At 35.1% G+C, this 27,966-nt stretch overlaps 2 protein-coding genes across 2 annotated transcripts; both read left to right on the top strand.

The window, feature by feature from the left end:
* The first annotated feature begins 18,119 nt into the window (after positions 1–18,119).
* On the top strand, positions 18,120–19,352 carry LOC145102184 (uncharacterized). The gene is made up of 4 exons (XM_079039567.1): positions 18,120–18,372; positions 18,562–18,794; positions 18,885–19,069; positions 19,178–19,352. The coding sequence occupies exons 1-4, from the start codon at positions 18,120–18,122 to the stop codon at positions 19,350–19,352; spliced, it is 846 nt and encodes a 281-aa protein (XP_078895693.1).
* A 42-nt stretch (positions 19,353–19,394) lies between these two features.
* On the top strand, positions 19,395–20,203 carry LOC145102260 (uncharacterized). The gene is made up of 2 exons (XM_079039646.1): positions 19,395–19,652; positions 19,799–20,203. The coding sequence occupies exons 1-2, from the start codon at positions 19,395–19,397 to the stop codon at positions 20,201–20,203; spliced, it is 663 nt and encodes a 220-aa protein (XP_078895772.1).
* Positions 20,204–27,966: the final 7,763 nt, after the last annotated feature.

The following is a 27,966-nucleotide window of genomic DNA, read 5'->3' on the forward strand; positions in this document are numbered from 1 at the left end:
TTATGTTCTTTTAAAAACACAAATTAGTGCGAGAACATGAGGACACTTTATAGTCAATCAATATTTATAATTACATAATTAAATTTAATACCTTATTATCCATAGTTGAGGAAAAATTCATAAGATTACATTAAAATTAATTATCACCAAATCAAATCTCTTAAAAAACATGTTGAATTATTCTTTCCATAGTACGTTTTTTGAAACAGTCAAATTATTATCGTCTTATTGTGCTCATATCATCTTTTGAAACAGAAACCATGATGGAAGTGGGAAGAAAACGCACAACCAAACAAAACAAAAATCAAGGCTCTCGTCAGGGAAACTTTTTCAGACTAGTAATCAAGTTCAAGAAGGTGGTGGATAGCGATGTGTACCAGATACTATGATTCACACCTGTTCATCATCATCGACTCTTCTTTAAACATCAAACCAATAAAATCATATTCGAATGTGAGTGGGTTTCTCATTGTTTCTTTTTACCCCATGCCACAACATCAAGTTCATGAGGTTTGTGCTTATAACTTTTTCTTCTAGCACATTGATTGATGATAAAATTGCTTACTGAGAATATTTGGTTAAATTGGTTGAATTTATTGGATGTGGATTTCACTCTTGCATAATGATTGATGTAGAAATTTGTTTAATTGATTTTTGATAAACTGACAATCTGATACCGGTAAGAGTCTTAGACATAGAACATGATTATATGAGTGAATTTTATAAACAACCACCAAGTGTTCGATATATTGCCTCAACAAAAATGGTGCATTTCTTGTTAACATCTTTTTGTACATAGACTATTAAAGTTTTAGTAGCTACTGGTTTTTGAAGAGCTAACAGTTGTAGGGAAACAATTTCTTGATATCTTTCGTTAAGGGCTTGGTAATTTTCCTTGATTTATTGATATTTCTACAGATTGTAAAATGAGGTTTCTTGAATTATTTATTCTTATTATGATTTTATGCATATTTTATCCAAATACCCTATATTGACAAGGCATCAAAACTCTTTGAAAATGTCATGATAGCTAATAAAATGACCTTGTTAGAACTACTTGTGATGAGGTTGTTTCATGCGCTTTTTATTAATTTTAATAAAAGATTATCCTATCTAGATTTTTATGAATTTATTGATTTTCAAGAGGAAATAGTGTCATTTGTCCTTGAGAAACAGGAGGTTATGCCACCATCATAGATTTAGTATACATCATGGTAAAAAGGATTATATATTCATAGATTTAGTATACATCATGGTAAAAGGATTACATATAGTGATACATGTAAATCAAAAAAACAACAATGTCATTATTCTATTATGAATATTGCGTATTAATTCTCTATATAAACTTTATATGTGTATATTCTATCCTGAATATGTACGTTACTTATATTAATTATATACATGAACATTCTAATATAAATACTAAAAGTATTAATTTCATCTGGTTTTCTTTTATGAATTTTTAATTACAGTTTAATAGTTTATGATGGTATGACGTTATTTTATTATGAATTTCTCAATACAACTTAGTGCTTACATTATTCCACTTTGAATTTCTACATATAATACAACTTAGTGCTTACATTATTCCACTTTGAATTTTACATATATCTTAGTATTTTTGTTATTATTCTATTATGAATTTTTGTATACGTTTATTATTATTATTATTATTATTATTATTATTATTATTATTATTATTATTATTTGTATTTACAGGTTAAAAGAACTCAAAGAAAGAAATTAGCCAAGACCAAAAAAGAAGATAGCCAAGACCTATAACAAAAAAAATAGTATAATACATAAAACTTTTATAATGTTTCTTTCTTGAATTTGTGTATTTACTTTACTTTTTACATAAGTTTATTATTTTCTTATGACTTTTATATATAAAAATTTCTATTTATATCATTATTAATTAAACAATACATTATGTTATTAATATGTGTGAATTTATATATATATATATATATATATATATATATATATATATATATATATATATATATATATATATATATTCTATTCTGAATATGCATTGTTAATTGGTATTTAACTAGTATATAATATATTCTATAATGAATATTAACTCGAAAATTGAAGAATTAGCATTTCAAAATTTTTAGAATTTTAACAATATGAAAATTGAAATTTCGAAAATTTAATAATCCCAGAAATTTCTCTTATTTACATAATTATCTCAAAATCCGATTACCATTTTACCCTTACATATTATTAATAAAATTTTTAATAATTTATTTTATTAATTACCAAAAATAACTTAATTAAAGAAAACAATTGGTTGAGAACGTTCTTATTTTCTCATTTTATTTAATGTTTTTATTTGAACCATCATCTCTCTTTCTCTCTCGCCCTCTCTCTCTCTTTATATATATATATATATATATATATATATATATATATATATATATATATATATATATAGAGAGAGAGAGAGAGAGAGAGAGAGAGAGAGAAATGATCAAATGAGAACACCTAAAATGTTAAGAACGCAAGAACAAATCTGGTATATTAAAATTTCTAAATCTAAGGCTATCATTAATCATTAATTTAAAAATAAAATTAAATGCTTTTAATTTGTTTTTGAATTAAAAAAAAATAGAAAAGGGTATTCAAGTAATTTTATGATGTCATCCATTTTGAATATATCGGGTAAGTGAAACAATCAAACGAAATCGTTCCTATGTTCTAGTAATCACATCTAAGTCTTATCTTTGGGCGGATTTGATCGTATCTACGTTGCAATTCCAAATAATCTCAAAAATATACATTTATACGATAGTCGATTGTTACTGTTCCTCCGTAAACACTTTGTGTGCATTCTAGAGTATGTGAAAGGTTGAAGGTGAAGGAATGTCGTCGATTATGAACCTTAGTGGAAGAAGTAAGCTTTCTAATCTATTATGAATGGGGTATAACTGGAAAAGGAGTATAATCGTTGGTTTCATTTTACTGATTCTTTACATTTTAAACGATTCTGAAAACCCTAGAAGTAGGGTTTTTGATTTTTTTGTTATATCGTCTTGTACGAAGTGTAGTGATGCAAAATCGTAAATGAATGTTGTTTAAAATATTTAATTTCAAAAAAAAAAACGATCTTATCTTTGAATGTGTAATCGAAATGGATAATCGTAGTTGTTATTAAATATTTCAATCGTCTGGTATGAAACTTGCTTATGAATAATCGTTTATGATTATGTTTGAAAGTTGGTCTTGTCGATGAATGTGTATTCATAGTTGATTTATTTCAATTTAAGCACGATTGTGAAAACCCTAAAACTAGGGTTTTTTTTATTTTTCTTTTAGACTCTGTTGTTGAAGGTCAAATGAAGTAGTCGATGATTACCAGAACATGAATAATTAATTTTACTAATTGAGTTTGAATGGTGTTTAAGTGCAAAATAATGCCATTGATAGCATCTGTTATGTGTATTGTATGTGCTAATGATTTTTTAATTCGAAAGTGATTTTTGTTATTGACTCATGAAAGGAACTAAATGGATTCAATATTGATTATGTGTAAAGTATGGTTGTTTGTAGTGGAGAACTCTGTTTTAAGTATTATTCCTTGTTTAGGTTGTATTTAGTTTTGATTATTAAAGGCATTTTAGCTTGTGATTATGTACTTGATTGAGTAAATATGTGTTTATGATCTTATGAATGATGTCGTAACTAATGAATAATGGTGTATGTGATCAAATGGTTTACACTGTTTCTTAATTGGTGATAATCATTGTTGGTTATGTTTAACAAACGTAGATATACTTTGTTATTCGGTTGTAATTGTTATATTCATTAGTGATTAGGCTACGAAAATAAGTGGTTATTTACTGTGTTTAAGTATACTAGCATTACATTGATAGTCTCTATTATGGCTTTTGTATTCGTTTATATTTATTATTGATTGATGGGAAATTATGATTTTATATAGTATTATTCATTCGGTAGGTTGTTTTTAGTTTTGATTTTTGTAGACATAACTTTGTTATTGAGAATTTGTTTGATTGAATATGTGGTTTTTAGTGATCATATGTAATTGATTTAGTTATTAATGTTTCATTGTGATTGATCAATGAATGTGTTATACTTCGTTATTAATTTGTAATTGTTATATTCATTTGTGATTAAGCTACGATAGTAAGTGATTTTTAACGGTGTTTAAGTATACTAACATTACATTGATAGTATCTGTTATGGCTTTTGTATTCGTTTATGATTTTTTTATTCAATAAAATGTATTTAATATTGATTGATGGGAAAGTATGATTTTATATAGTATTATTCATTCAGAAGTTTTTTTTTAGTTTTGATTTTTGTAAACATTACTTTGGCATTGAGAATTTGTTTGATTAGATATGTGTTTATTAGTGATCATGTACAATTGATTTAGTTATTAATTATTCATTGGTGATTGATCAATGATTGTGTTATTTTAATGTTGTATTTAGGTAGAAAGAAAAGCGAGAGGATATTACTAAAGACAGCATTCAGCAAATTCAATAATGAAGAATCCAATCCAGTGCTTATTGATATGGAAGATAAAAACCATCAACGAAACGAAACAGGACAACCTCGGATTAAAAGACAAATACAAAAGAAATATTCAACGCCTAAGAAGAAAATTAAAAAAACAAATAGGTAGTAATGATGATTACATGAGATTGAAAATGTTAATTACCAATTCTAATCTATGTTGATTGTGTTACTTAATATCTTGACAGGTTTGGATGAACACGTAAACCGCACACCAGATAATTTGATTCAAATAGAAAATGAAATGCGAACAAAAAAACAGTTTGACATTTGTAAAAGAAAGGATCTTGAAGTTGTAGTTTTGAACTCAGATTCAAGTAATTAATTAGTTAAAACTTAAATTTATTTGAAGTTTATATTGGTGATTAGTTATAATTGTTTATATTGTTTATATGTATTAACATAAGAAACTATGAAACTGTGACATCCTCTAATTTCTCGGCCAGAAAATACCGATTTAATTTATGATTTTTAAAATAAAATCAGAGAAATCTTTTTAAAAGATGTTGCGGAATTGGTCCCCAAACAACATATGATAAAAGTTCATCAAAACCCTTCATTAAGAAGGTATATATTTTCCATATATATATATATATATATATATATATATATATATATATATATATATATATATATATATATATATATATATATATATATATATGAACCTCGGGATGTCATGTTCCGATACAGATCAAAAGCATAAACAAGACATTATAAGCCTTTCAACAGTTATTTACAACTACTGGCCTATAATCCAAAAATCTCTCGTCGTCCTCCGACTATGCTCGGGGTCCACTACCTGTAACATAAAAAGCTGAGTGGGTCAAGCTTGGGAGCCTGGTGAGCATATAGGGTTTTCAACCTACAATAATAATAAACTTACTAAGTTCATCAATCAACAATAACCCTGATTACCCGTTCCTGTTATCCTCACTTTACGTCCCTAAACACTTATCACAAGGGACCTAGCCTAAGAATATCATCGGGATGGACACTACTGTTTAGGGGTTTCCTCAGCCATACATGTCCTAAAGGCAACCATGAGGGGGATGGAGTACAGCGAATGAACACTCTCAGTTCATTAAAACCTACAGGTTGCGGACCTGCTAATGTTTCCAACTGGACTGTCTAGAAAGTCCTTGGTCGTCATCCAAACTCCGCTAGATGACTGGATCTCAAAACACATCGAGGCCTCTCATCAATTTTATTTTATCACACATCACTATCTACCCATGTTCTACCCAAAATTTTTGTAGATAAAAATACTTATACATTTTAAAACTTGTATAAAACATCAACACAACAGTCACCTCAAATAAACAATTAATATATTTACACATAACACGTATTATAAGGTAAATACTTCATATCTATGTGTAAAATGAAAGTGACTATACGCTCACTTGATTTGATGATAATCGGGCATCAATTTGTTTCCTAAAACGATCATTTCTAATAAAACCAGGAGTTTTATTGAGAAACTGGGCTTTGCAAAAGTCGGGCTTCGAAACCGAAAAGATAAATTTTACGGGCTTCTCGGGCACTTCGTGGCGTATTCCGGGGCTTATAATTGATACCGTGGCTTTGGGGGATTCTAAGATGAAGAAAATATGAAGAAAGGGGCTAAATATGGGAAAACTCCAAAAGTAACTGAGAGCCTTCGCAGGTACCCTCCTATTTATAGGGTCCGAAGTCCTTATCCAACGACTGAGAGGCTCCTGATCCGACGACTGAGAGGTCTCGCAGGGGGTGGCTCACACGAGGGTAACATGTGCAAAGGGGCTGCTGGCTTCTTGTGATTGGTCCGAAGCGTGTGTCCAAAGCCGGTTCCGGTGCGTAGGTGGTCAGCACGTGCGAGGGCCTCGGTGGCACTTGCTGATTGGACTGCGGAGTCGTGACCCATGTGCGAGGCTCGGAGCTAGGGGTGCGAGGTTCGGTCCATATGCGAGCCTCGGATTGGACCTCCCTTCAGTCAAATTAGAATCCGACACGTGGCTTCACATGACTTAGCAGCTTGGTGACTCAGCAGGACACGTGGCACTCTTTCAGCGAAGGTGACATGGCAAAATGTGACTATGCGAATTTTCTCGATTTTCGCGCCAAAACTTCTAAAATCCATAAATTTCGCATATGAGCTCCTTTTTTGATGTTCTTTATATGCATGCGTAGCTAAAATTACGCTCTACAATTTCCATTTAGACTTTGTCGACTAATTTTGACTTTAAATTTTATATTATTATTTTTAACAGACCCGGACAGGAAATCCGTTAAAAATTCATAACTTCTTCATCCGACGTCTGTTTTCGTCAGACTTTTTACCGTTGTGCTACTAATGACGAGACCTTCGATTCTCATTTAGGTTGTGTTGGCTAAAAATCGCTCTATCTAAAATTCGAGTTTTTAGCTGTCTACTACTAAGCTAAAACTTCGAAAAATCATAACTTCCTCATACGAAGTCAGATTTGGGCGTTCTTTTTATCAAACTTCTCGGTTTGACGAATACTACGACTTTCGTTTAGATTACTAAGGCTAAAAAGTAGTTTATCAAAAACTCACTTTTTACGACATTCAGCATTGTGCCGGTTTTGTCGCCAAACTTCGACATGTCATAAATTCTTCGTTATAACTCGGATTTTGGTATTCTTTATATCCCCGAAATCCTTGTTTCGGACACTACAACTTTATGTAAAGATATCGGGCTTATCTTAAACTTTAATTTTGACGCTTATTTTTATTCTTAATTAATTAAACGCTAATAATTAAGCATAAAACACACAATTCACATAATATTCACATAATTCATTTTCATTTCTTCAAAATGAGTTACAAAGGTTAACCTAGACTATCACCTCAATATAAATGCCTAGGCTAGAATATGGGTTAGATCTGATCCCACATCGGCTGGGAAGGAGAACTAAGCATTCCTTATAAGGGGTGTGGATATCTTCCCTAACACAACGCGTTTTAAAGCCGTGAGAGCAGCAGATCCCATAAGAACTCTACACTTAAGCGTGCTCGGGCGGGAGTAGTACCAGGATGGGTGACCCCCTAGGAATTCCTTGTGTCGAGTGGCCCAAAGAGGACAATATTGTGATACGTGCCAGAGGGGGATGTTACAGAAACACAAACTGAAGGTGAAGAAGTTTGTTGCAGAAAAGGCAATCGATTCAACATCTAAAAATAAAAATAAAAAAATAGGTATTAATGATGTTTTCATGTAATAGTATGTGTATATCCAAAAATATTCAGTAATGATTATATTATCTACATCTTGACAGGTTTGAATGAAATTGTTGACACGACAACAGAAAATGAAATACATATGGGAAATGAACTGAGAAAAAAAAATGGTTTGATAGTTGTAAAATAAAGGGTGATGAAGTTGTTGTTTTAAACTCATATTCAAGTAATGAATTACTTTAAATTAAATTTAGTAGATGTTTATTTCGTTATTTTGTTATAATCATTTATTTTGTTATATATATATATATATATATATATATATATATATATATATATATGTGTGTGTCTTAATAGGAGAACGTAATCTGAGAAGTAAGCTAAATGTAAAGTAGTTTGATGATGATGAAGACGCGGATTTTGAAGATGCTCAACTTGTGGTTATTAGGAAAATGAGAATGCATGATAATTCATTCAAACATGATAGTAAAGAAGATGTGAAAAAATTATGTAAAAATGAATTTGTACAAAAAAGGCGAAAGAATAAAGAAGGAAATGTAGGGAAAGCAAGGAAAGTGCCTAAAGTTGTAGCAAATGATGCAGAAGATGCAAGGCGAATACAGGTACGAACATCTCAAAATGTGTTGTACATTTGTATACATAACCTTAGCGAGGAACATAAATCATATATTTCTTCTATTGGTATGTGGCATTTGTTGAATATGAAAGTGGATGGGTGTGCATCAATTATGGGGCATTATACCGTAAGGAATTTTGATTCAGATAGGATGGTACTCAATCTTCATCATGGTGATATACCAATAAATTGGGAGGTCATTCACGAACTGTTGGGTCTGCCTCTGGGGAATGTTGCAATAAAGTCGATGGCTTATAGACAAGTAACAGACGACACGATAATTGTTTGGAAGAAACAATTCGAAGATGAAGATAATATTAGACCAAGGGCAGTTCAACAAGCTATTATGAAAACAACACGTGCATATTTACTTTTTAAAGTAAACATCTTTGTTCTGCTGTGTAATACACTAGGTTAGTCAATGAGCATGGGAACATGTGACCTTTCCATGTTATCAAAAGTGACAAAAGACATAAATCTAAGTGACATCGATTGGTGTGGATATGTTTTTGATTGCCTTAAGGACACAAAAAGTGCATGGAATCCAAACAACAAAAAGGATTCTATTTGGGCCAATAATCTTTCTTTTGGTAAGAGTTTGTATGAAATTCAGATCTCATTCAATATATATTTACGTACATGTAGAAATTCATTAAAGTATATTTACTTACTGAAATATTTATTTGTGTGTGGTGTAGCTGCTATATGTAGAAAGTGTACAATGCGATTCAGTAAAGATTGTACGAGCCAGACCAACAATATGTTTTTGGAATGTTGATAAACTGCGTGAGCGAGAAAGAGTCGAGTGTAGGACAATAGGTTTGGGTATGGGTGAATTGCAAGATCCATTTCAAGTAATCAATGAATCAGACGGTTATGGAAATGTAGTTCAAGAAAACATTCAGGTAATATCGTATTATATTCAATAATGCAAAACAGATTTATACTTTGTTTTTTTGTTTAATCGACATTAATTATATTCATACATATTGTCCCACCCCAAAACCGGAACGGCGGAAACGTTTTGGGGTGGATGACGTCATGTCAAGTATCACAACACATGCATTATAATAATCAATGTACAACAAAACATTGCATTAATAGTAATAGTTTTACATAGTTTACATAACAGTACAACAAAGTAATACAGGTAATAATATAAGTACAGTTTGGTACTAAGCTATATTCTGATGGGTTTTGAGCATTCTAACACTTCCTAAGTGTACATGAAACCCTAATAAACCTTGGATCTATGTTTGTCTAAGATACATGCAAATAATTATTTTTCCAAGGCTTATATCCTAACTAGCATGGCATGGGGAACTTGAATCAAATAAAGCTAGTAGAAACACTTACCTTGTAGTTGTAGTTAATTACTTGGAGTTTTAGAGCCTAGCACCAATAATGTGGATGCCTCAAATGAAAGTCTCAAATCACCACAAACTTGGAACTTTGAGAGAATAGTCACACTTCTCTTGAAATCGGCCCTCACCTCAACATGTGTCAACTAGTATGATTTCAAGAGCCAAAGCCTCCTTTATATAGTGTGGTGGATTAGGGTTACATCCATGTAAACCCTAATACCCATGTCTCTTCATTTCCATGAGATCCATGGGTTAAAGCTCCATGGAGAATCCATGGACTTCTCCATCCAAGCCTAGCCCATTCCAAATAAGCATAAGCCCACACTATATAAATATAGAAGCTCATATTTAATTAGTAATATCTTTGATCACTAAATTAATCCTAGATTAATTATAGATCACTACTAATTAAATAATATGATCTTATATTAATATATTAGAACTTATAATATATTAATAAATCATAACTTGTACTATTCTCAAATATTATCCATAAATTGTTCGGGTGAAGTGCAACCCAAATGGACCATGCCGGGTCGGGTCAAGTATATACCAAATATAGTTATGGACTTAGACAATATATCCAACAGTCTCCCACTTGGATAAGTCTAGTAACTATATTTGCAAGTATAACTTCAGGAACCGATCAGCAATCGTAGCTCTTTAAACTCTGTTGAACTAGAACGCGCCATTTAGATAAGTGATCATATAATCCTCTATTCTAGATATCAGCCGGACAAATACATGGAACATTGTCTTGCTTATTGTCCAGCATTTGTTTCCCGATTTCCGATTTGTTTGACATAGAACTCAACTGAACACATCAATTTAGTTCTGACCGGGCCCGGTACATAGGTAAAAACAAAATCATCGAGGGGCCCAGATATCAGCTTCTAATCCAAGAAGGAACAGATAAACTTCGACTCATATGTTTGTTCTACCACTCATTGAATTACACACAAAGGCACGTTTTATAACATCGAGTTACCAATGCGTTTACGTACAATCAATGCATAACCAACTCGTAAGTAACAAATCATATCTCTAGGTTTGAAGACTTATATGATATTACCGTCTCACGATCACTCGAGATAAAATTCCATGAAGTGATTCCAGTGAGCGTGGGTTGAGTCCAATACTCAGAACTTATGAGCACTCATGATTGTTGTAGCCTTGTCCAACACCTTAGACCTCTACAACCCATCATGACAGTCTTGATTCATACCTACTTCCGACATATGACCGACTGTGGAGGTTTGAATAATATGTTATACCAAACAAAATTATTCTGGAAGTCAAAACATGCAAAAGAAATATAGTAAACGATCGACAAGAGATAGCAACACTTTACTCATAAATAAAACACCTTTTATTCATCATCTAATGTCAATTACACTTTACAAATTTCTGGGTTATCTAACTACTAAATCTAATATCATCCTTCAGCCCTATGCTCCGAGCATGATGGAGATGCTTAACCCGAGCCAGTCCCTTCGTGAGGGGATCTACTGGGTTCTCATCCGATGATACCCTCTTCGCCACGAGGAGTCCTTCTTCTATCCGATGTCTGATAAAATGGTATTTTATGTCGATGTGTCTGGATCTCCCGTGATCCCTGGGTTCCTTTGCTAAGGCAACCGCACTATCGCTGTCACAGAAAATCTCCATTGGCTCTTTTATAGCTGGTACAACTCCAAGGTCTCCGATGAAGTTCTTTAGCCATATCGCCTCCTTTGCTGCCTCGCTTGCTGCTATATACTCTGATTCACAAGTGGAATCAGCCACTGTCTCCTGCTTGGAACTCTTCCAAGAAATTGCTCCTCCGTTTAGGGTAAAGACCCAGCCTGACTGAGAGCGGAAATTATCCCTATCAGTCTGGAAGCTAGCATCACTATACCCTACAACTCTCAAGTCATCACTCCCACCGAAGGTAAGGACCCAGTCCTTAGTCCTTCGCAGGTACTTGAGGATATTCTTTACCGCAGTCCAGTGTTCCTTTCCAGGGTTTGCCTGATACCTGCTAACCATGCTCAAAGCAAAGGCTACATCAGGTCGAGTACACGTCATAGCATACATGATCGATCCTACAGCTGAAGCATAAGGAAATCGACTCATTTCTGCTATCTCAGCCTCAGTACTAGGGCTTTGTGTCTTACTCAATCTAGCGTTACACTGAATGGGTAACTCACCTTTCTTGGAGTTATGCATGTTGAATCTTTTCAACACTTTGTCCAAGTAGGTACTTTGACTAAGTCCAATTAGTCTTTTACTCCTGTTTCTCAAAATCTTTATCCCTAGGATATAGGCAGCTTCACCAAGGTCCTTCATAGCGAAACACTTCCCAAGCCAGGACTTTACTTCCTGCAGGGTTGGGATGTCATTTCCTATGAGTAGTATGTCATCCACATACAGTACCAAAAAACTGACTATGCTCCCACTAGCCTTGATATAGACGCAAGATTCATCTTCACTCCTCGAAAAGCCAAATTCCTTGACTTTCTCATCAAAGCAAAGATTCCACCTGCGAGGTGCCTGTTTCAATCCATAAATGGATTTCTCGAGTTTACACACTCTATTAGGGTACTCGTCGCTGACAAAACCCTCTGGCTGACTCATGTAAACATCTTTAGCCAACTTTCCATTAAGGAAAGCGGTTTTGACATCCATTTTCCATATTTCATAGTCATGAAATGCAACTATGGCTAACAGAACCCGAATAGACTTAATCTTGGCTACTGGAGAAAAGGTATCATCATAGTCCACTCCAGGAATTTGAGAGAAGCCCTTTGCAACCAGTCTCGCCTTATAAGTGTGTACTTTACCATCCATGTCGGTCTTCTTCTTGAAGACCCATTTGCACCCTATAGTCTTACGACCTAGTACATTCTCAACCAAGTTCCAAACTTGATTGTCATACATGGATTGTATCTCGCTATCCATGGCCTCCTTCCATTTAGCAGCCTCAGGGCCTGCCATGGCTTCCGTGTAGCTGTTAGGTTCATCCAGACCTACTAGTGTCTCATCACTAATAAGTGTCTCACCTTCCACAGTAATATGGAAACCATAGTAATGCTCAGGTGCATTCCTAACTCTCATGGAACGCCTCAGAGGTACAGGCACATCAACTGGCTCAACAGGAGTTTCCTCCTCAAGTTGAGGGCTAGTGTTCGAAGTTCCTTCACCGCTTGATTCTTGAATTTCTTCAAGATCAATTTGCCTCCCACTGTCTCCTTGGCTTATAAATTCTCTCTCTCGAAAGACTCCTCTTCTTGCTACAAAGACCACATTGTCACTAGGTCTGTAGAAGAGATAACCAAAGGATTGCTGTGGGTAGCCGATGAAAATACACCTCTCGCTTCGAGGTTCGAGCTTATCATGAGTCTCGCGTCTCACGAAAGCCTCACAACCCCAAATCTTGATGTGGTCTAGCTTAGGTACTTTGCCAGTCCACATCTCATGAGGAGTTTTGGCAACTTTCTTTGTAGGGACAAGATTAAGAATATGGGCGGCAGTCTCTAAGGCATACCCCCAGAATGAGATTGGTAGCGTAGCTCGACTCATCATGGAACGAACCATATCCAACAAGGTTCGATTACGTCTCTCAGCCACACCATTCAACTGTGGTGTCCTGGGAGGTGTCAATTGTGAGACAATCCCACATTCCCTAAGATAGTCGAGGAACTCTGAACTAAGATACTCACCTCCTCGATCGGATCGAAGCATCTTAATGTTCCTGCCCAATTGATTCTCGACTTCCTGTTTAAATTCCTTAAACCTCTCGAAAGTCTCTGACTTATGCTTGATTAAGTAGACATATCCATATCTACTGTAATCATCAGTAAAAGTAAAATAATAACGATTAGCATCCCTTGTGGCATGTTTGAGTGGTCCACACACATCCGTGTGTACAAGGTCCAACAAACCTTCACCCCTCTCACACGAGCCTGTGAAGGGTGACTTTGTCATTTTTCCAAGTAAGCATGATTCGCAACTATCATCTGACTTTAGATCAAACGACTCCAAGACTCCATCCTTTTGGAGTTGGCCTATGTGTTTCTTGCTTATATGTCCAAGACGACAATGCCATAACGATGCTTTATCCAAGTTATTATTATTAGTAGAATCAATACACAAAACATTATTTCCTAAGTTATCTACAACAGATACAACTTCATACACACCATCACAAGGTAATGCTTTAAAATAAAAAACATTATTATAGAAAACATCTATAGAACCAACTTCATTATTAAATGAAAAGGTAAACCCTTGTTTGTACAAAGCATGAAAGGAAATAATATTTCTTGCCATTCCTGGCGAGTAACAACATTTATTCAAATCTAAATTAAACCCACTACTTAGCGATAAAGTATAAACTCCAATCTTGGTAACAGGTGAAGCTTTCCTATTCCCCATGATCAAGTTTATTCTTCCTTGCTCCACATTCTCACTTCTTCTTAGTCCCTGCAAGTCACAACAAATATGAATACCACAACCGGTATCAAGGACCCAAGATTTAGAATGGGGTGAGTTATTAGAAATGATAGTGTAAGTACCTGCATGGTTGGGTTTGACTTTCCCATCCTTCACATCCTGCTGGTACTTTGGGCAGTTTCGCTTCCAATGAGATTTTTCATGACAATAGAAGCATTCAGCCTCTTTTGGGTCAAAAGAAGGAGTGACAAAACCTTTCTTGGTTCCACTTGAAGAAGAGCCATCAAGGGTCCGAGCCTTGGTACCCTTCGAGGATCTCTTTCTCTTCCTCCATCGATTTTTCCCAATTGGCAAAACCGGAGTTGAGTTTGGAGTAGGAGTGATAGCAACCGACTTCCCCTTAAGACCTGATTCTGCGGTCTTGAGAAGTCCCTGAAGTTTGCTGAGTGTGACCTCTTCCTTATTCATGTGATATGTCATGCGGAATTGATCATAGCACGATGGTAAGGAGTGCAAAATGATATCTATTGCAAGATCCTCAGGGAAGTTCACATTAAGCTTCAGCAAACAATCCACATACCTTTGCATTTTCTGCATGTGGCTCGTGACGGATTCCCCGTCCTTCATCATGGTTGTTATCATGGAGCAGATGATTTCATACCTCTCTTTTCTTGCACTTTGATGGTATCTTTCCATCAAATCTTGGTGCATTTCATAAGGGTAGAAATCCTCATAAGACTTTTGGAGTTCCGCTGTCATCGTGGCCATCATGATGCAAGCCACTTTCGTAGCATCCCTTTCATGTGCCCGAAATTCAGCGATCTCCTGAGGAGTTGCAGTGGTCTCATCAATCTCCTTAAGCTCCTTGTCAAGGACATATTCTTTGTCCTCGTAGCGGGTAATCATCCTGATGTTCCTGATCCACTCATTGAAGTTGGATCCATCAAAGGTGACTTTCCCACACAAGTTCATAAGGGTAAAGGAGCCATTAGGATTAGAGCAAGAAGCAGCATTGTTTGAAGACATCTGAAAAGAAGAGAACAAGATTAGTTTAGATATAAGAGAGTCCTTAATAAAACACCCAAATGTAATATTAAGGCTAGGATCCAATCACAATATAATATAACTTAGAAGAGGTATGCCGTAATCTAAGCTATACCATATTTGAAAGGTAGGTGAATGACGATTCACCAATTTCCACCACGAAAACCGAAATGTTTAAATATTAGGTTTTTGGTTGGTTCTTAGAAATTCCTAGATTCTTTGAGATTCAATTAACTTTTCAAAGGCATGTTTCAATCTCGAGTGTGCCCTCCAAGTTTTGTGACTGGGATGCCGAGGATCACAAAACGAGGTGTGAAGTAACCATGCAAATCACTTGGTACCCTTAAGGTTTATCACTCAATCGATGTGCCGGTAAACCACACACGCTCCATCGATACTATAATAAACCCTAAGTCACCCTTTACCTACCTTGTTAAGTCCAAGTTAGTGTGTCGGTTAACCACACACGCTCCACCAACGACTTAATCAAAGTGTAAAGTGTGATTTCATGGATTAGCACCTTATTCACATTTTTCCTAAAGTAACTAAGATTGGGAATTTAATAAAACATTTAGTTACTTTATAATATTCATCATACTTTGAATGAGAATTTATAAGTCCTTGTCTTACACATTCGGCTAACGACCCTCCACCAGTCAAGCAAGCGGTGGGTGAGAGTGGACACCCATTAAGTCACCATTTTATAGGCAACAACCTTATACCCACCTTATAGACCGGCTTCGTGAATGAGGCGTACTAGCGGTAAGACGACTTTGTTCTTATACATATATATATAATTATTAAATCATAATAATATAAGTATAAGGGTTGAATTTTAACTTTTAAAATTCTAAGGGTTGAAACTAAAGTTTTAACTTGACTTTACTTGTTCCAAAACTTGAGGGCAAGTTTTGTAAACTTTCAAAACTTTTCATATCTTGTAACTTATGAGTTTAATAGAGTAATAAAATGAAGACTCTTCACTTTTCTAACTCTTGTGTTCTTTTAATGGTTTTCAATCCAAGAGACTTTTGGTTTTCCATAACTTGGGGACAAGTTATGGACTCCATTAAATAACATTATGATCAAGAATTAATCTACCACATAGGTTACAAATAATTCCTATGATCATCTAAACATCATAAGAACAAGATCATGAACATGAACGCTTTCATATATCAAAATCACACTTAATCTTTGTAATTTTGATAACTAGTTGTTGTAAATGAGTTAGAAAAGACATTACACCTTCTAAAACAAGTTTTCAAGTACCAAAACAGTTTAGGGTAATGTTTCTAATCCATTTCCAGCAACTAAAGTCGAAAAATTGCACTCTGTCGACCCTACTCGCCGAGTGCTTGAACCTACTCGGCGAGTAGGTTGAAGATACAAGTGGACTCGGCGAGTCCCCCCATGCACTCGGCGAGTCCATCAGTCAGACAGCAAGATTTCGACTTTTTTCAAGCATATTGCAACAAGTATCAAACAAACAAGCCTAGGCTCTGATACCACTGATGGGTTTTGAGCATTCTAACACTTCCTAAGTGTACATGCAACCCTAATAAACCTTGGATCTATGTTTGTCTAAGATACATGCAAATAATTATTTTTCCAAGGCTTATATCCTAACTAGCATGGCATGGGGAACTTGAATCAAATAAAGCTAGTAGAAACACTTACTTTGTAGTTGTAGTTGATTCCTTGGAGTTTTAGAGCCTAGCACCAATAATGTGGATGCCTCAAATGAAAGTCACAAATCACCACAAACTTGGAACTTTGAGAGAATAGTCACACTTCTCTTGAAATCGGCCCTCACCTCAACATGTGTCAACTAGTATGATTTCAAGAGCCAAAGCCTCCTTTATATAGTGTGGTGGATTAGGGTTACATCCATGTAAACCCTAATACCCATGTCTCTTCATTTCCATGAGATCCATGGGTTAAAGCTCCATGGAGAATCCATGGACTTCTCCATCCAAGCCTAGCCCATTCCAAATAAGCATAAGCCCACACTATATAAATATAGAAGCCCATATTTAATTAGTAATATCTTTGATCACTAAATTAATCCTAGATTAATTATAGATCACTACTAATTAAATAATATGATCTTATATTAATATATTAGAACTTATAATATATTAATAAATCATAACTTGTACTATTCTCAAATATTATCCATAAATTGTTCGGGTGAAGTGCAATCCAAATGGACCATGCCGGGTCGGGTCAAGTATATACCAAATATAGTTATGGACTTAGACACTATATCCAACATCTTCAACAACAGCTCTGGGAATGTACCTGTCTAATGCTGACCTGAGAATACAAGTTATTTGAAAAGCGAGTATCAGCATTTTTACAAATGCTGGTGAGTTCATAAGTATTTAGTGGCATTTTATCCAAATAACTTAATAAAAATGGTAATATCAGTGTATTCATTTCATTAGTGTCTTTTCCAGAAAATCCTATATTTTCTTTAATAAAAGCAGTCTTCTACCAAGACTGGACGGAGTAATGTGGTAAAAAGTAGTTTTCCCTTAATCGCTATCATTATCAAAATACAGAATTTGATTATTAAGAAAGCAGGAGAATTCAGGGAAATAACATATGCCTCAGCAGTGAGGACTGATGACTAAGGCAAGGAATCATAGACTCTAGGAGAGTATCGAATGAACGACACGCCTGGCTCAGTCTAACAGAAAGAGACACAGACCCCAGACGGTACCAAATGAAAGGTACAACTAGTAAGGTCTAAAACAGTGAACACAGACCCCAGACAGTATCGACTGAATGATACGTCCAGCAAGGTCTAAAACAGTGAATACAGTGAATACAGACCCCAGACAGTACCAAATGACTGATACGTCTAGCAAGGTCTAAAACAGTGTGGGGACCTCATGGGACAAAAAGGAGGGAGAGATGCATTTGTTTCCCAAGGTTTTGATACTTGGAATAAAAAAGATGCATTTCGGACTCATGTGGGTGGTGTTGATAGTTTTCACAGCAAATCAAGAGAAAAGTGTGAGTTTTTAATGAGGGAAAAACAAGCTATTAATGTAGTCTTGAGGAGGCAAACCGAAGCAGACGACCATAAATATAAGGTTCGATTACGTGTTTCTATTATTGTTGCTAGGCTTTTATTGAAAACCGGTTTACCGTTTCGTGGTCATGACGAGTAGATTAACTCGGAAAATAGAGGGCTTTACATTGAAGTGTTAAAAGCCATTTGAGAGACTAGTGAAGATATTTTCAACAATCCTTTAGAAAATGCTCCTAAAAACAATCAACTTATTTCCCCTAAAATTCAAAAAGAACTTGTGCAATGTTTTGCACAATAAGTACTTTTGAGTATTCGTGAAGAGATTGGTCAAGATGTGTTTGCTTTACTAGTTGATGAATCTAGTGATGTTTCAAAAAAGGAACAAATGGATATTGTTTTGCGTTATGTCAATAGTCTTGGCTTTGTGAAAGAAAGATTCATAGGAGTAGTGCACGTGAAGGATACATCTTCTTTGACACTCAAAAACGCCATAAATGAAGTACTTACAAGTAATAAGTTGAGTTTTAGTCAGGTAATTTATTCTTTACTTTTTTGTTATTTCAATTTAATTTAATTTAATATATATATATATATATATATAAATTGTTTTAAATTTTAATAGATAAGAGGACAATGTTACAATGGGGCTAGCAATATGTCAGGGGAATTCGATGGTTTGAAAGCTTTGATATTACAAGAGAATGACATGGCTTTTTATGTACATTGCTTTGCACACCAACTTCAATTAGTAGTTGTAGCTGTAGCAAAGAAGCATGATGGTGTTAGTGACTTTTTTGAGCAAATTTTGTTGGTGGTTAATGTTGTTTGTGCCTCATGTAAAAGAAAAGACTTACTATGAGAGCAAGCAAGAGAAAAGGTGCAAAAAGGCTTGTGTAATGGTGAACTTGAAACCAGAAGAGGGTTAAATCAAGAGACAACACTTGTTCGAGCGGGAGAAACAAGATGGGGTTCACATTTCAACACACTCACAAGTTTGATGAAGTTGTTTGTGGATGTTCTTGTAGTTATAGATTTTGTGAAAGAGGAGGGAGGGTCATTGGCAAACCGTCAACAAGCATCTGGAATCTAAGCATATCTTAAATCATATGAGTTCGTGTTTTACTTACATACGATGTATGACATTTTACACCTCACGAGCACATTATCAAAGCAACTTCAAAGAAAAGATCTAGACATTTTAGAAGCGGCTTCGATGGTTAGAGGGACAATGGAGGCATTGCAATCTTTTAGAAACATAGGGTTTGCTAGCATTTTGCCAAAAGTATCATCTTTTTGTCAAACACACAAAATTGATACTTTAGATATGGAAGAGTTGTATATTGGTGCGAGAAACCTTAGGACTACAAAGACTAATAGGTTTCATTTTGAGGTTAAAATCTTCAACACGGTGGTAGATATGCAACTTACAAAATATTGGGATCGATTTAGTTAAACAAGCACCCAATTACTAGAATACATGGGTGCTTTGAGCCCTGTGATTCATTTGCACAATTTTAAAAATCAAAGTTATTGAAGTTGGGTAAGATATACAACTATGACTTTGATGATTCAGATATGATAGACCTTGAAGGACAACTTGAGATATTTTATCACTCTTGCATCAAAGATGAGCGCTTTACTAGTTTGAAAGGAATTTCCAACCTTTCTCGTTTGATGGTTAGTGCGGGGAAGCATCGGTATTATCCTTTGGTTTATAAGCTTTTAAAGTTGTCTTTGATATTACTCGTAGTGACCGCAAGTGTAGAAAGATGTTTTTCAAAGATGAAGCTCTTGAAGATCAACTTGCGTAACAAAATTGGCGATGAATTTTTGAACGACGCATTGCTTTGTAATGTCGAGACCGAAGCACTTGTGAAAGTTGAGAATGAAAAAGTAATGGAGCGTATTCAAAAGATGTCTGCACGAAGAGGAGAAATTTAAATTCTAATAGATCGTTGTTATAATATGTTTAACCAAAAAAAAATTTGTATTAGATGTTTTATATTATATTTGACCGGAATTTTTTTAATGTCTTATATTATGTTTGACCGGAAAAAAAAGTTGTGCAACTCCTACTACTAATTCTTGCGTCCGCCCTTGCTTCCAACTCCTAGGTCCAGCTTCCAGCTTCCTACTTCCTTTTTGCTCCAAACATGTCTTTTATCCCCACAACATAATTCATAACAAATTAAGTATCTTTTGTTCTAATAAGGGCATAAAAGTAATTAAAATATTAATTTCTAATGTATAAATATGCACACATCACACGTTGATTTTTCTTGCACGATATCTCATGTTTTGTGACTTTGCATGTAGCATCTTTTAAAGCAGTCTTCCCCACCTTGAAAACCCTAACCCTCAAGACCACGAGAGGGGATACCCATGTAAGGTCCACACAAGCGTGTTTTCCTCCAACCTATCCAAAAATAAAAATGTCAGTTGGTCTAAGGGTTGAGCTTCCTTCTGCCGGGTCAGTCAAGAAATTAACAGATGTCTTTTTCTTGGTGGAAATCCCGACGTACTTAAATACGTCAAACAAAACATCATTAGCCATATCGTATCAATATTTGAACCACGAGAGTTATTTTCAATGAACCACATGCTCTCCAAAAGAGTCCGAGCATGCATTGCAACACACCAGACATATCTAGTCAGCTGGAAATATTGGGATCATGATTTGATATTTAAGTATGGTACAATATTTCACATGAGACATATGTTGGCCAAAGTCATCTAAAGAAATAGCTAAAACAAAATATTAAGCATATTTATATATGAAATACGATTATTAAAATAACAATCAATTATATATATATATATATATATATATATATATATATATATATATATATATATATATATATATAGGCTTAGGTTATTGTGTTTTTACTAACTATTATGTCCCTGTATGTATAAATATGGACCACCGGATGGAATAGAATCAAAGGTGAGAAGTTCTCATCATAGTCAACTCCATGAGTTTGAGTAAAGCCCTTCGCAACCAGTCGCACCTTATATGTGTGTACTTTCCCATCCATGTTGGTCTTCTTCTCGAAGATCCATTTGCACTCGACCGTCTTATGACCTGGTACATTGTCAACCAAGTACCAAACTTGATTGTCACACATGGACTGAATCTCGCTGTCCATAGCCTCTTTCCATTTTGTAGACTCAGGGCCTGCCATGGTTTCCTTGTAGTTATTAGGTTCATCCAAATTTATCAATGTACTATCACTGATAAACATATCACCTTCAGCTGTTATATGAAAACCATATAACACATGTGGAACACTAACTCTACTGGAACGTCTCAGAGGTACGGACACGTCAATCGGTTCAACAGGAGTTACTTCCTCGGGTTGAGTGCTAATGTTTGAGGTTGATTCATCATTTAACTCTTGAAGCTATTCAAGGTCTATTTGCATCCTACTGTCCTCTTGGCATATGAGTTCTCTTTCGCGGAAAACCCTTCTCTTCACAACGAAGACAACATTGTCACTCGGTCTACAAAAGAGATTTCCAAAGCATTTATGTGGGTAGCCGATGAAAATACATCGCTCACTACGAGGTTCGAGCTTGTCGTGAGTCTCTCGTATTACGAAAGCCTCGCAACCCCAAACCTTGATATGTGCTAACGAGGGAACCTTCCCTGTCCACATCTCGTGAGGTGCTTTGGTAACCTTTTTAGTTGGGACTAGATTAAGGATATGGGCGGCAGTCTCTAAGGAATACCCCCAGAATAAGATAGGTAACGAAGCTCGACTCATCATGGAATGAACGATGTCCAGCAGGTTTGATTGCACCTCTCAGCCACACCATTAAGCTGTGGTGTCATAGGTGGCATCAATTGTGAAACAATTCCACATTCCTTAAGATAGTCGTGGAACTTGATAGTAAGATACTCACCACCTCGATCGGATCGGAGCATCTTTATCTTCCTGCCTAGCTGATTCTCCACTTCTTGTTTAAACTCTTTGAACTTTTCGAATGTTTATGACTTACACTTGATTAAGTAAATATAACCATATCTACTGTAATCATTAGTAAAAGTCACATAGAAGTGGTTAGCATCCCTTGTGGCGGATCAGAAGGCCTTAAAGCTTGCTTAGATTGACCTCCTCTTTGTTCATATGATAAGTCATACGAAACTGATCATAACAAGGAAGCAATGAGTGTAGGATGATATCAATGACCAACTCTTCATCGAAGTTATCATTTAAATTCAGCAAGCGGTCCACAAACCTTTGCATCTTTTGTAAGTGGGCTGTGATGGAATCTCCATCCTTCATTTTTGTTGTAATCATGGAGGCAATGATTTCATAGCTTTCCTGTTAAGAACTTTGATGGTATTTTTCCATCAAGTCTTGGTAGTAGTCCTCATAATACTTTTGAAGTTCAGCTATCATAGTGGCTAACATGATACATGACACCTTTGTGGCGTCCTTCTCATGAGTCCTATATTCAACAACTTCTTCAGGAGTAGCAGTTGCTTCATCAAACTCCTTAAGCTCTTTATCGAAGACATATTCCTTGTCCTCGTAATGAGTGACCATCCTAATGTTCCGAATCCAATCATTGAAATTCAAACCATCAAAGATGACCCTCCCACACAAGTTCATGAGGGAGAAAGAGCCAAAAGGGTTTGAGCCAGAAGTGGTGTTGGAAGACATCTGGAAAAGAAAGTCAAAGTTTGGATTAGATAAGAATCCTTAATATAACACCCGAATGAAATATTAAGGCTAGGACCCGACACAATATTTTACAATTCGGAAGAGGGATGTCGTAATCGAATTGCAAAATATTTAAAGGTAGGTAAATGACGATTTACCAATTTCCACCATGAAAAACGAAATTTGAGGATTAAATTTGAAATGAATTGAAATTCCTATATTCTTTTGAGATTCATTGAACTTTTCAATGGCATGTTTAAATCTCGATTATGCCCTTCAAGTTTGTGACTGGGATACCGAGGATCACAAACAATGTGTGAATAACCATGAAAATATACTTGGTACTCTCAATGTCATTTATCATCTAATCAACGTGCCGATTAACCACACACGCTCCATTGATCTATGATAAACATCAAGCTGCCCTTTGCCACCCTTGTTAGTCCAAGTTAGTGTTTCGGTTAACCACATACGCTCCACTAACGACTTGGCAAGGTGTAAAGTGCAATTTCATGGAATAGCATCATTTTCACATTTTTCCTAAAGTAACTAAGATTGGGAATTTTATAAAAAAAACATTTAGTTACTTTATAATTATCATTATACTTTTAATGAGAATCAATGTCCTATCCTACCCGTTCGGCTAACGACCCTCCACCAGTTAAGAAAGCAGTGGATGAGAGTGGACACTCATTCAATCGCCATTTTATAGGCAATTTCCTTATATCCCCCTTATAGACCGGCTTCGTGAATGAGGCCTACTAACAGTAAGACTGATTTGTCTTATACATATATATATATATATATATATATATATATATATATATATATAAGTATTAAATTTTAATATTACGATAGTATAAGGGTTGAATTTTAAACTTTTAAAATTTTAAGGTTTGAAATTAAATATTTAGTAAGTGAGACTTTACAAATTCCAAAACTTGAGGGCAACTTTTGTAACTCTTCAAAACTTCTGGTTTCCATAACTTATGAGTTTAATGTTTAATGAATGAGACTTTTCATGTTCCATAACTTCAAGACAAGTTATGAAACTCTTCGAATACATTTAGATCAAGTTTAACTCATAAGACAAGATAATATCAAATCAAGAATTTACAAACAATTAGCTTTATCATATAAGCTAACAATAATTTTTAAATTTTGACAATTATCTTTTAATTAGATGAGGATAATCACTACCATATCAGAAAAAACAGATTTTATGATACAAAATTGTTTGTGGTAATGATCCTAATCCAATTCTGGCCAAAAGCTTGAAAATCTACAAGCAGAAGATCCTACTCGTCGAGTGCATGAACTGAACTCGTCGAGTTGCCAGTTTGTGAGTGAACTCGTTGAGTTAGATCATTGGACTCGTCGAGTTCATCAGTCAGAGTCCAGAAATGTGACCTTTTCAGCTTTGAAAATCAACCAATTCATCAATATAACAGAAAACTACCCTAGGCTCTAATATCACTGATGGGTTTTGAGCACCATAACATCCTTGTGATGCACATACAACCCTAATGCTTTGGATCTAAGTTTTCTTTAGTTATACATGCAACTTTAATTTTCCCAAAGCATGAAGCCTATCTAGCATACAACTTGATATATGAATCATAAAAATTGTTGGGTTTTCTACGCATCAAATACACTCTAAAACTAGGCAGCGGAAAAATCAAAACAACGATATACCTAAGTGTACATGCATCCTATGGATCTATGGCTTCATGCTAATTACATCAACCCTAGAAAACTAAAACATAAGTAAGAAAACATACCTCTTATGTAGCCCTTGATCTTCATGCTTGAGATCTTGAACCTCCATGAAATTGATTGGATGAAAGGATCCAAACCAGAATCCCTCTAATGGTATCACACCCAATGACACCAAAGAGTGGAATAAAAATGACTAGGAGAAGGGTAAATTTCATAAACCCAAAGGGGTTAGAAATCGTCCCTAGGATGGGGAGGAAGAAGGGTTGGAGAAACTTCAAGTCAAGGTGCAAGGAGGAATGAAATCCCTAAGGCCCTATTTATAGCCTGGGATGCCTCCTAGGGTTTAGTACTCCTTCCTATGTGGGATGGAGGCATAACCATGAAATTTCACTCCTTTCGCATGTGGGATGGAGTGATTTTCATCCAACCCTAATTCCCTAAGGTTCTGGAACATTCCTGATTAACCAACTATCGATTAATGAACATTCAACCCTTTAATTAATTAAACTGTCAATTAATTCCTAAAATATATTTCCAAAATATATTTCCAGTTAGTTTCTAATTAATTATTAACTATAATAATTAATAAACCAATTTCTCCTTTATTTATTCTACTCAATTTGGGTCTTGAGGGAAACCCAGAAGGACCCTGCTATTATTAGAAATATTACCAATAGTTAATGACCTTGGACACTATTCCAACAGTCTCCCACTTGGACAAGTCATCAACTATACGAGGACTAATATTTCTCAATAATCAAAAGAGAGTTAGCCATCCAATGCAACTACCGAATTCTTGATCTAATCAAAATTCAACCCTTAGATAAGTGATCAACTATCCCTTCGTTCTATGATATCTGTATGAATTTCAGACATGGATAATGGTCAATCTCAAGAATTGAAGATTATGTTTCCCGATATAGATTTGTGACGACTGCATCTGACTACTAAATTGAACACATCAATTCCAGTCAGGGCTCAGCCAAGCACTTTAGATGTCAGCACCAAATCATCGAGGGGCCCATAGATATTGCTTCTCCTATTAAGGCATAAGGAACGAATAAACTTTGACTACATAGTTTTTGTCTATTTCATCATGTCACACATGGACATACCCTTTATAACTACCAGTTATGGTTAGCGTTAGAGTAGACCAATACATAACAGAATCATAGAGAAAAACCCCACATGCATCTAGGTTTGAAGAATATAAATATTATCGTCCTAGAATTACTCGTGACTGAATCCATGAAGTAATCTCTAAGTGTAGTTTGGTCCAATACTTAAATCTCTATTAAGCACTCATGAGTATTAGTGCAATCCCTATGCTATGTCCAATCAATATGGACAATCCACTAATACTCACGACAGTCTTGAATCACTACTTACTTCCAAGAGTATGACCGACTGTGGACGTTTCAGTAAATTAATACTCAGGAAGTAGGTTCCAAACATGCAAAAGTGAGAATGCAGTGAGAGGCTAATTGAAATGACCGAAATCCATCATATATTAAGATCACCGCTTAATAATCGCCAAATAAAATTAAAACTTATACTGATTAAAGTTCTCGGTTTTTAAAACAAACAAAACTAAGAGTGTTTAAGCCAATTCATTTGCAAATCTAATGCCTCTAGACTTTGTCTGACTGTCAGACTTGGTCAGTTACATTGGCTTAGGAATGGATCGACAAGATTATCTTTTGATATGAATCATTGACTATGATGTCTTTACATTTAACTCGCTATCAAATGCATTGGTACTTACTGAGTATGTGTAATGTGAACTTGTGTGACTTGGGATCCATACTCGAGGTAAGTTCACCCTTCAAGTCACAAAGAGACTTCATAAGGACCATCAATGATTAAATTTCAACAAAGATGTCACTAACGAATCTCTTTCAGCCACATTGTCTTTTTTAGCAATTTAACCAACTGCAATATACTCTAAGTTTGTCATATCCACTATGGTGTATTACCTGGTACTTTTCCAAGCTAATGTATCACCATTCAGTAAAAGCATGAATTCCAACTGCGAACGGAATTGCCTTTATCAGTATGGAATTTAGCATCGATGTAACTCTTACAATGATCTCTCCTATAATATCAAGATCATTTCTTCTGTCCTCCAAGGACACTCAAGAATGTTCTTGATTTTTGTTTCGTTGATTTTTGCCAAATTGATCTAATCAAACTTGTCATGCTCAAGGCATACTAGTCATTAGATCTAGTACATGTCATGGCATTTATGATCGATCCCATATCAGAAGCATGTGGGACACGAATGATTGGCTTTAGCTCAATAGTATAACTAGAACATTAGCATTGCTCAATGTCATGCCAGCCTAAACTCCTTTTTGAGTTCTGCATATCGAGTTTCCTCAATATTCCATGTACTTTGGCTTAATCCAATGAATCACTTTGATCTATCTCCATAGATCCTTATTATGTACGTGTTTTGTATCTCCCATGTATATCATAGTGAAACGATTCTCATACCAAGCCAAGCTTTTACACTTGCTAAGCTAGAATATAGTTTCTTATGAATCGTACATTATCTATGTACAATACAAGGGTGACTATAGTGCTCCCACTAGCACTGACAAATATATGGCTTATCTATGTTTCTCAAAATTCAAACTCCTTGAACATTCTCATTGAAACAAGGATTCCAGTTACTCCCACTAGCTTTGACATATATATGGCTCATCTTTATTTCTCGAAATTCATACACTTTGAAATTTCTCATTGAAATAATGATCCATCTTGCGAGATGCTTATTTCAGTCCATAAATGAACTTCTTAAGCTTACACATCCTTCAAAACCTTTCTTGGTTTGATTATGTTTTTGCTCCTATCCATACTTGTCTCTTCTTGAAGATCCACTTGCACCTAAGGGTTAAGGTCAAGTGCTTGATCTATTAAATTACAACATACATGGATTAAATCTCGATCTCCAAGTCTTCCTTCCATGTTGTAGCCTTTAGGGCCTACCATAGCTTCCGATAGCTGGTACACTCTACCAGTGACTCACATACCTTAGTAATATAACATCTTATATAACTAGGTTCATGATGTCTTTTATCAAATCTATAAGGAAAAAGTGGAAATATGTCGGTTAGCTTAATAGCTCTTTGAATTCCAAATTGAATGCTAAGTCCAACTTTAGGCTCTTCGTTGGTTAACTCTTGAATCTTATCATGATCAATGGGGCTCCCACTAGCCCTTTTGGAAATTAGCTCCCTCTCTTGGAAGACTGCCCTTCGAGCAACATACACTTTTTTCTCAGAAGGATGGTTATCCAAAACGCTTGATGGG

Source organism: Lactuca serriola, chromosome 1 (assembly GCF_051521515.1).
Source record: "Lactuca serriola cultivar US96UC23 chromosome 1, Lser_US96UC23_V15, whole genome shotgun sequence".
In the NCBI taxonomy this organism is placed as follows: domain Eukaryota; kingdom Viridiplantae; phylum Streptophyta; class Magnoliopsida; order Asterales; family Asteraceae; genus Lactuca; species Lactuca serriola.